The sequence below is a fragment of the Clarias gariepinus genome, chromosome 20 (assembly GCF_024256425.1).
Source record: "Clarias gariepinus isolate MV-2021 ecotype Netherlands chromosome 20, CGAR_prim_01v2, whole genome shotgun sequence".
In the NCBI taxonomy this organism is placed as follows: Eukaryota; Metazoa; Chordata; class Actinopteri; order Siluriformes; family Clariidae; genus Clarias; species Clarias gariepinus.
In genome coordinates this window covers 5,972,793-5,983,785 of record NC_071119.1, presented here as the reverse complement: position 1 = coordinate 5,983,785, position 10,993 = coordinate 5,972,793, and the positions used below count along the sequence as shown (strand labels likewise).

General features: G+C 36.0%; 1 protein-coding gene across 1 annotated transcript; it reads right to left on the bottom strand.

Moving 5' to 3' along the window:
• Positions 1 to 1,790: 1,790 nt before the first annotated feature.
• Positions 1,791 to 6,782, bottom strand: LOC128508785 (C-type lectin domain family 6 member A-like). The gene is made up of 5 exons (XM_053480265.1): positions 6,535 to 6,782; positions 3,619 to 3,834; positions 2,802 to 2,935; positions 2,302 to 2,405; positions 1,791 to 2,205 (listed from the first exon to the last, which is right to left on the bottom strand). Exons 1-5 carry the CDS (start codon positions 6,665 to 6,667, stop codon positions 2,067 to 2,069), a joined length of 726 nt encoding a protein of 241 aa, XP_053336240.1. The 5' UTR covers positions 6,668 to 6,782; the 3' UTR covers positions 1,791 to 2,066.
• Between the last annotated feature and the right edge of the window lie 4,211 nt (positions 6,783 to 10,993).

Below are 10,993 nucleotides of genomic sequence, written 5' to 3'. Positions count from 1 at the left end.
TACATTTTCTGCTCAACAGTTAAATGTCCTCAGCAAAAAACCCATGTGTGATCTTAAATCAAGATTTAACTCACATCTTCCCACATGTTGCTTCATATAATTCCACCAAGCTCTTAGAGCAAAAGCATTTCATTATCATTGATGACACTTTACAATACTGATCCTTATCTTTAGTATGGAGTAATAAGGAATGAATGAATGGTTCTTCAGTAATACATACAGAGTCGTTACATTAACTACTGAAATATTTCTTCCTTAACTAATCAGTAAGCATGCTTGTATCAGATCACTATTACCTGTGCAGTAATTACTGAGTGTTATTCAGTCTTACATTTCTCCTGGAGAACTAATAGCTAACTTTGTCTGTATTGTAATAACACCTGATTAATTACTGATCACCTCAACATTAATTCCCAATCACTAAACCTTACCTTCCTCCTGGAGATAATATACGTACCGCCGCCGTTTCCACACCCAGTGTTGAAAATATAAATGTCTGTATAAGTGCTTATTGTCCACACATAGAGTTCTTTTTGTGAGTGTGGTAAACATATTTCTTTGTTTGTTTGTTTTACCTACTTTATAGCATATAGCCTGTGTGGTTAAAATTCTCTCAATTTATTTCCACAGACAGAGGGGCGCGTTTCAGCTTCAACTCCAGTTTTTATTTCATGTCCAATGAGAAGAAAAGATGGACTAAGAGCAGAGAGGACTGCAGAGACAAAGGAGCAGACCTGCTGATCATAAATAGCAAAGAGGAACAGGTGTGTGTGTGTGTGTGTGTGTGTAATTTGATTAACAACATTTACTAAAATAAAAAATAATGCTAGATACACAGAATCACATAAAATGTCAGAAATGTGTCAGATAAAAACATCTGATGTACATACCTAAAATGGATTTAATTAATCAGTACATTTATGTAATAAATCCATTCAATGAATAGATTTTAAATGTTTAATTAGATCTCCGAATTGAATAAAGTACTCAAAATACACAATGTTGGGTTTATGGAATGTTAAGATCAGTACACCGTATAAGCTCATAATTATAATTCAGCCTTATATTTATCCACTATATTGTTTTTAGTATAATGTTTTACATTCAGTATAAAGCTTTACAATACTCCTTCGTAGTTAAAAGGCAGCTACAGGAACCAAGCAAAAACATTAAAGGTATACAGACTGCTGAGATTAAAACACATTTATATTTATGCTCACAAGTCACTGATGTACAACCTGTGGCAATTCCTAAACAAACCTGAATGATAAAATAGACTCTTAAAGAGTAACAGTGATAGTTACAGAGTTATTAACAGTAATGATTTTTCAGACACAACACGCTGACCTACACAAATACACATGTACATTCAATTCAGGGAGCCTTTATGTCTGTGTTTCCTTCTGGCTCTACCTTTTACAGTAGTTATGCTGTCATTGTTTGTCCTGCCAGAGTCTCTGCTTCTGACCTATGCTGGTGCCCCGCTTCTGGTTGGAGATCTCGTCGCATGGATGCCCCGTGTGTCACTTTGGGATGCATACGGTGTCTGGGGACGGTTTCACTCTACCATGAAGACAGTTCTGGCCTCAACTGGTGTTAAAAGCTGTTTCTCTGAGGACTTAACTTGGCTGCAGTTGCTCGATAGTCCAGGATTGGAATTTCTTACAAGTCTACCAGAGCCTCCAATAACTACCTGGACTCCATATTAACACCAATTAACATCAACTGTTATAGCTGAACTACCTGCCACCTAACAAACTGTATGAATGCAGATCAATTCCTGGTTCTGTTTCACCCAAATGAGGATGGGTTCCCTGTTGAGTCTGGTTCCTCTCAAGGTTTCTTTCCATTACCATATCAGGGAGTTTTTTTCTTGCCACTGTCGCGCTTGGCTTGCTCATCAGGGACTATCTGACCATTTTTATTCATACACACTCACATTCCATCCAAACTTACATAATTATTTTGATTGTGTAAAGCTACTTTGCGACAATGACAATTGTTAAAAGTGCTATGCAAATAAAATTGAATTGAATTTACTATTTTATTTAAATACTGCAGTTCAGTTAGAAATTCTTTTCACAGACCCACATAAACATATTGTTACAGTTATAATCAGCCCAGGTAAAGACAGGATCAGACTTATGACCTGTTACCACACAAAATTCACGTGTACTACCATCGGGTTCTCCACTTGCCCAAAACCTGAAAGAGAGAATCAGATGATCTGTTGTGTTTCACAGACTAATGAAGAGTCAGTAACTGTATCATGAGTAAAATATTAGTTTAGTGATTTCTTACCCAGTGATCAGTGGTGTATCGTCCACCCACTTCCACTCGCCCACTCCGTCTCTGTCATTCAGACCAATCCAAGCTTTTCTGCTTAGCAGTTTGGTGATGAACTCCTATAATGGTTGTAGTACATTATAATAATAAAGTCCCTCAAAGGCATCTTCACAGTAGAGGAAACATGAGATAAATAATACAACATACTGAAGTACACATTATTCTATTGTTTTAAGTCAGTGCAGTTTAAACTTTAACATTGATCCTAATATAGTTTGTGAGGTAGCCCACATAAAAAACCTTGTTTTGCAAGTAAGAACAAGTGTATAAATAAATTATTAATAATATTCATATTTTTATAAAAATGTATATTATATGTACAAGGACATATTAGTAATGTACATAGATTCTACATATAAAGCCATGTTGAACATATCAGACAGCCTTTTATTTTCAGACTGTTTAAATGCATAGAACATGATCACACACACACACACACACACACACACACACACCTGTTCCTCTGCGCTGTTTATGATCACCAGGTCTGCTTCTTTGCTCCTACAGTCTTGTCTGCTCTCAGCCCAGTTCTTCTCCTCATTAGAGATAAAATAAAGACTGGAGTTCAAGCTGAAACACTTCCCTCTATCTATAATTATAAACAGAAAGCCTATTAACCAGATAGGCTATAAAATAGGTATAAACAATCTCTATTATAAAAAGAAAAGGCATTAAGTAAAAGTCAAAAAGCACTAAGTAAAGCCTTAAAAAATTAACTAATACAAATACATTAGAAACTTGGATTGCGAGCATAATTCGCTCCAGAAGCATGCTTAATATACAAGCATTCATATATCAAAGTGAATTTCCTCTTAAGAAATAATGGAAACTCAGACGATTCATTACACAACCCAAACACATTTATATAAACATGATATACAAAATATAAATGAAATAATAAAAAAAAATTAACTACACTATAACTTTGAAAAAAAATCGGTGCTTTAGTGATAGAGACCCGAGAGCTTTCACACACACACACACACACACACACACACACACACACACACACACACATCAGTTTACAGACAGTTTCTCACTCACACAAGTGCATACAAAATAAAGAAATGCTTTACATGCACACGCATGTAGTCACACTGTTATGTAGTAGTAAACAGTATAAAGTATGTTCGCACAGATGTTGAGTATACGAGTGACGCACATGTACTGGAGGACAATTACTGCTCATATTTCAAGACCTTGCTTGTTAACCAAGTTAAAATTTAACTCTTTGGCATGCAAAAAAATGTAATGCTAAATCTACCTACTTACACAAATCACAAAATGTCATCAGGCATCCTTCTCTCTCCCTCTGTAACTGGTCTCTTTCTTCAGTCAGGTTGTTGTTACTAATCTGTAACTTGCTGTATTCTGTATTCAAAGTGTCGTATTTGATCCACAACACTATGATGGCAGTCAGCAGGATAACACACAGCAGCAGCACACACACAATCAGTCTGTAACAATTGGCCCATGCAGTTTGTTGTGCTGGAAGTAAATGGTCACAAAGACACATACAGTATTTCAGTTTCTCTAGTAAGTTGGAGAACATCTCTGTATCCAGCCACCAATGTGAATGTCCTAAAGGCATATAGTAATGGGTGGTGCTTTAAGCTGGTTTTTCATAAATTGACATGCAGATCTGATTGAAGTCATCTATACTTTGTGCTCCAATGACTGCACAAGCCTTTGCATTTCTGCTTGCTCATCTGTTTATGTAGCTACGTGCAAAACACATTCTGAACTAAGCTCATTTTCATTAAGTGATGCACATACAGTAAGACTCCATGCAGGTTCAAGGGTACCAACAGCTAGAAGCATGAAACAAATGACCAGAGGTGGAAATGATTTTGACTCAATAATATGGGAATTGAAATATTTATTTATCTTTATTAAAAAATACTTTATAAAAAATATATAATAAAATGAATAAAATATTGTAAAAAAAAAAACAGTAAAGACAGCAGCTGATTACAACAAAACAGATGTAAGACAACCTAACTGTGAACACCTGGCAGCTTAACCCTTGTGTGGTGTTCGGTTCTGTGGGACCCATTTTCGTGTTTTATCAAAAGAAAAAATATACAATTAATTATTTTTTCAGACTAAGGTTCATATTCCTTCACTCTGTCTTCCTTCTATCTGGGATGGCTGTAAGTATGTGTATATGTACAGTATGTGTGTGTGTGAGAAAGTGTAAGTTTGTGTTTTGGCCCTGTCATCCTGTACAAGGTTGCAAACATTGGCATACAACATTGTGGCAAAATTCACGCACTGACAACTGTCTGCTCCCTCTTTCCTGCACACTTTACGCTTTGTCTTATTGGAAACTAATCTTTAATTTCTTCTATTATATTAAATTTTTCACTCGTAAACCAAAGCGAGTTATCCCATAATAAATAATGGAAATGCAATTTATTCGTTCCACAGCCCCAAAAAAATAAATGCATAAAAATAATTAACACAAAATTTAAAGTAAAAAAAAAAATCCCTGCACTTTACCTTTAAAAAAATAGTAAAAATAAACCCGACAGGTAAGTGTTTCTATTTGTGCGCGCAGGCGCTGTGTATGTGTGCGTGTGTGAAGCTAAAGTAAGGACCCCCTCCCCTCTCCCCCTTCACACACGCACACAAAACTAAAACACTGTTTTATCAAAAAAATAAACAAGAAATCTCTTTAATGACACTTGTTTAAGAACTGCAACAGAGCAGAGAGAAAGAGCGTGTGTCTGTCTGTGTGTCTGTGAAGGCAAAAGTAGGAGGGGTTTGTGTGTGTGTGTGTGTGTGTGTGTCCACACACACATACAGACACAAAATAAAATATGTTTTACGCACACACGTGGTCACAGTGTTATAGTAAACAGTACACGCATCACTCGCAAACCACATTACTCGCAATCCGAGGTTTCACTGAACTCATGTGCCGGACATCAAGTCTTCTTTTGAGCTTTTCATTCCAGATTCCATCCAGAAAATTAATCTGAATCATTTGGAAGCCAGCATGTTTTCGAAATGTGGGGAAATGAGATGTACCAAACCCATTCACATGCCCACTTTGGGGTTCTTATACTTGCTGGAGTTTTCAGGTCCAAGGGGGAATCCACAGAATTGTGTGTGTGTGTGTATTATGTTTAATAGAGCGTGTGTGTATTCTATGAGTAAGAGCCTATGTGTTGAAGTTAAGTGATCTAGTTTCTTTACCTGTTTTGCTTCTTGTTTATGTTGGTGTTATTTTGTTATTAAAAGACTTTATTTGATAATATTAACCCTGTGCGCCTACGCCTGCCTTTCTTAAGCTCACGGCTAAAACAACAGCCGGTAGCACCCGAATCGTGACATGGGGTAAGTAATTCTTATAGGCCTATAATTCTCGGCTGTGAAGCGGGTGAAGCTAAGACGGACAAAGAAACACTATGTACTATGAAAATGCAATGTGTTCAGTGGAGCAGACATGGTTCAGCTTGTGTTGTGTAAAATGGTATAAAAGGGTTAAACTTCTAATTAAGTTCATATAAATAAAAAATTGCTAAATTTGTACATCTGTTGATTTTTTTTCACTCATATTGATAATTGATCTTTTTAGTAAATTTAATTTAAAAAATGAGTAGCACTTTAATTCATAAATGTGATCAAACACAGGTAAAGGGCAAATATTAACCATACATCCTGTGTATATTGCTTGTAATCTGGATGAAAAAAAAAAAAACATCTGTTCTTAACAGTTGTGTAGTGTTCATATATATATATTATTTTTTTTACTCAGCCAGTGCTCTGGGTCTGGTGGACCTGCTGCATTTTGAAATCTTTAATTCAACATAATCAATTAATTTTATGTTTAAATACCCAACAAATATTCATTTCATCCTGATAGCTGAACTGGACCATAATTTAAATCACTCAGTTTTGCTGTGATGAGTTGTCACTGCACTCGCTCTGATAGTTTTAGAGCTGATATTGCCCTGAACAGTTTTGCAATTAGGTCTCCGTTTATGTCTGTGTGTGTGTGTGTGTGTGTGTGTCTGTGTGTGTGTGTGTGTGTGCGTGTGCGTGTGTCTATGAATGTGTGTTTCTTTCAGTTTAAATAGCATAATGCCATTTAAACAATAACTAAATCAATTTATACTAATTCAATTTAAGTACAAGTTATTGCATTTTACACAAGTTAATTAAGTAGTGCGTGTATTTTACCTGGGCTCCGAGATTGTGGAAAGCTTCTGGGCATCTGTCCTCTGTCCTGACATGAGTTCTCCCTGTCATTGCAATCATCTCTGTTTTCTTCTGTAAATTCTAAGTTTGTATATAGTGGTCTTCTCATCTCCATTCTTCTCTTCGCAGTAATCCTGATATTTCAGTGAAGTAGTTATTTATCTGTATAAGCCACTACTCAGATTAGCTGTCAGAAGAAGCGCTGCGTAAATGACTGCGTTGCTGCTCTGTAAAAAATCTCTTTCATTGTAAAAGTTCCTCTTTTATTAATTTTACGCAACAAGACAAGTAAGAAATTGACGCACTGTGATAAAGATTAGATGTGCATAAAAAGTATGGTTTCAGTTAAAGAAGATAACAATGCATTAATAGAGCTTATTTCAACACTTAAATTATTTAAAATGTTTTTAAATGTATACTATTATAAAATTGAAGTGTGTTGAAATGTGTATAACCTGTAAATAAATTATTTCATTAATTTACAGGATGTATAGAATTTTTTATTTATTTATTTATATATAAAAAGTCGATAAAATAAGGATTTCTTGATTAAAATACAAATTGACATGTTGTACAGTATATGGAGTCATCCTTGATGATAATCTTAAAAAAATATATAATTTCCCTTTAGAGGTCCTTTTTTCCATGCTCCAGTGAGAAATTTTTTATTTCCTTTCCCACTAAGTGAAGCCCCACTGTTCGCTACACCGTTCAATTTCCCTTTACACTGAGCAGTTTTGTTGACTACGGTACGGAATGACACTTTACATGGCTGAACATACTGTGCTGTAGACTTTTCAGGGCACTTCAGGCAGATTAGAACACACCTACTGTGTGAGTTTTAATAGGATGTGTGATGTGTTATCTCTGTGACGTTGGCCTGAAACTGTGACCTCTCTGCTCACACTATGCTTTAAATAACCAGGGATGATCTCAGTGCTTACACTGTTTATTAGAACAGTAAAGTTTTCTTCAATCAAAATATCAGTAACATTTCTTCAATCAAAATATCTGAAGTCTCAGAAACATCAGTTTGTGTCAGAGCAAAACAGCAATTTTACTTTAAAGTTCAACTAATTGTACAGTAAACAAAAACGACTATAGACCAGGATTTTTAGACCTGCTGAACAAATATGAATAGGTGGCTGTGCTTGCTAAAGGTCAGGGTGTGGAAGGGCTGACTGTGGTGTACCGGCATGACTGTGTAGGCCAGAGGATGAGATTGGTGCATGGTATGCACACTGAGATTTTGAAGAGACAGACCGCATCGATGATAGCACATTCTAAACAGCAGTCCACTTAAGTGTTCAGGTATGATTGGCTTTCTTATTCAATCTCATTCAATCTGTGCCCATGTATTCCATACCATTTTTGATAAGGATATTCCAGCATACTTTTAACTGGCAGCTGTTAAGCTGCAAGCTTAGCCTCGTCAGGTACTGTATGAATGCCACCCATTGTGACTCGAGCCAGTCCGATGTATCCCATGACATTTTCACAATAGGGTTCCAGGACTGTTTTTTAAAACACTTGAACACAAAGTCATTGTAGTTCATTTTGATCAGTAAGCACACAAGCGTTCTGGGCTTGGGAACAGTGTCAAGTGCATTGGAAAAGGTGATCCAGAGCATGAAATGAATCAAAACAGATATGAATGCCATGTCATTAATTCAGTATGTCTCCTTTGAAATGTCTGTGTGTGCCATACCATGTGCCACTCTCATCCTTAAGCCTACACAGCCATGGCTAATAAAAATAAAAAGACAAGTGGACTAATGGACAAATGTTTGTTGACACCTGGCCAAAGTACTTATATGTATTTGTTAAAAGTTAAAAGATTTAAACCTTCCACACCTTCTGTATAATAATCTCCAATAATCTTCCACCATTGTGGCACAGTTTGGGGAAGAACCACATGATGGTCAGTTGTCCACATATTTTTGACCATGTAGTCATTTCCTCTGCAGCTTCCCTTATCTGATTCTCTTGAAGTTCGGGATAAAATATATCCTGCCGTATTACTGAAAAGCCACAAAGTACAAACTTCTAAAGAATCCATAACAGATCTGTCCACCTAAACATTTTTTTTTAATATACAGTTGTTAAAAGAGGGAAGAAGTTTGATGTGAGATTAGGGGAACTTTTCTTGCAACCTCACCATAAATTAAAAAAGGTATGTAAACTCCCATGTGCTCACAGTTAGGTTGTCTTAAATCTGTACTGTTGTCCTTAGCTGCTGTTTTCACAGTTTTTTATGATCTTTCTGTTCTGTTATTTTGTTGCTTTTGTTTTTTTTCCTGTCTGGATTGTCACATGACATACCTGTTTTATATTTAATTTTACAGTATTTACACTGATGAGCAAAAATTTTATTTAAGGAGGCCAAACATACAACAATTGATAAAATGAAGCTGGGGCCACAAAATAAATAAATAAATAAATAAAATATATTTTAGAGAAGGGGGCACGGTGGTGTAGTGGTTAGTGGCAGGTTCGATTCCCGTCCCTGTGTGCATGGAGATTGCATGTTCTCCCCGTGCTTGGTGGGTTTTCTCCGGGTACTCCGGTTTCCTCCCACATTTCATGACATGTAGGTAAGATTAATTGACGTTCCCAAATTGCCAGAGTGTGTGTATGTGTGTGTGCCCTGCTATGGATTGGCCCCCTGTCCAGAGTGTACCCTGCCTCGTGCCCTAAGCCTCCTGGGACAGGCTCCAGGTCCGCGCGACCCTGAATACAGGATAAAGTGGTATGGACGATGAGTGAGTGAGTGATATTTAAGAGAGAGAGAGAGATAATCTTATGAATTTAATGTATTTGGTGGCTGATGCACAATTTTGGATTTTTATAGTTATTATTGCTATATGTTGCTCATTCAAATATCACTAGTTATATGGGATGGATCATTGTTAATTTATTAGCTGAGGTATCCTCCAATTTGTAATCTGTGGCTTAAATGTGTGGGCATGTGTGTGGAGTGTGACTTACTACTTGTGTGCAAGCCCTCATTCTGGCTCAAATAGATGTCTCACTGTTGTGAACTCCCATTATTATATTGGGCCTGATGTTATTGATTTCACGAATGAAGATTCAAGAAAACAACTTAAAAATAGATCACTGGTATGAGTTTTATAAATTTTTATCATTAGTTAATAGAAAATGGTAAAAATTGGAATATGGTAAAAAAAAATAATTTTCCTTTGGAATTAATAAATCTGTGTAGCTCATAGTCTAGCTCAGTACAAGTAACTGACTTGACAGTTGTCCATAAGATGATCATCAACAACTTCCACAAGGAAGGTTAAGTCAAAGGAGGTGAATACACAAGTATATTCTCTTAAATAAGAGAATCTTAAATACACTGTAAATCCTACAGTAATGCTCAAAAGTAATTAAACATATTAAGCACTGTTAACTTAAATAATTACAATTAGACTTTAGACCTTAGTGAGTATTTAGAGCTTTTTGTCCCAAACCCAGATAAAATGGTGGGTTGTGTCAGGAAGGGCATCTGGTGTAAAACCTGTGCCTACTTGTGTGCAGACCGGATTGTCTGCTGTAGCAACCCATTGCCGGGAGCAGCCGAAAGAATCAACAACAATTTATTTGATTTGCAACAATTAAAAAAAAATGATAGGTGCTATTAAATAGTATGAGTTACATGTACTGTACGCTACTCAATAATGCAAGTAATGAAAATTAATATAAATGAGTACAACAAACTCAAAAACATCATTACTTAAAAAAACTGATGTAACTGATCACCTCAGTTTGTTTGAGTTTTGCCAACTTATTCGGATTTACAATAAATAAGAATCTCTCTCCCCTCTCTTTCTCTCTTTCCATCCTGATTACAGACCACATATACAAACTGATCAGGCATCATCATTAACACATTACCACTGATTATTAACAAATATATACCAGTGAACTGCCAGCAGGATCATGCCTTATAGGCCTAATGAAACACTTAAAGCAGGAAAATAATCAGCCTGGATGTAGTGACAGGAAATTTGCTTTTAGATACTTAAAAAGTGGCTGTAGTTTACACCAACACAACATTTAACCATTAAAAGGAAGTTTCAAAATGAAGTTTTGAAAGCTTCTGGAGTTCCTCTTTCTTTATTATTCATATTGAATTTGACAACCGTCAGCAGGGAAACACACAGCAGCAGCACACACACTGCAGTTACTCTGTGACACCTGATGCATGATGTGTCTCCTTCTAATGGGGAATAGTTACAGATACATGTGTATTTTATATTATTTACATATTCACAATGGTGTTGCGATAATAAAAAAAAAATAGTACTAACATGTCCAAATAAAAATAAGAAGGATTGTACTGCTGGTGAACTGTAAATCTGTCATACTGGGCATTTTACCAGGAGGTTAACCCAGAGCAGAACTGATATAATTTATGTTGAACCTATAATTATTT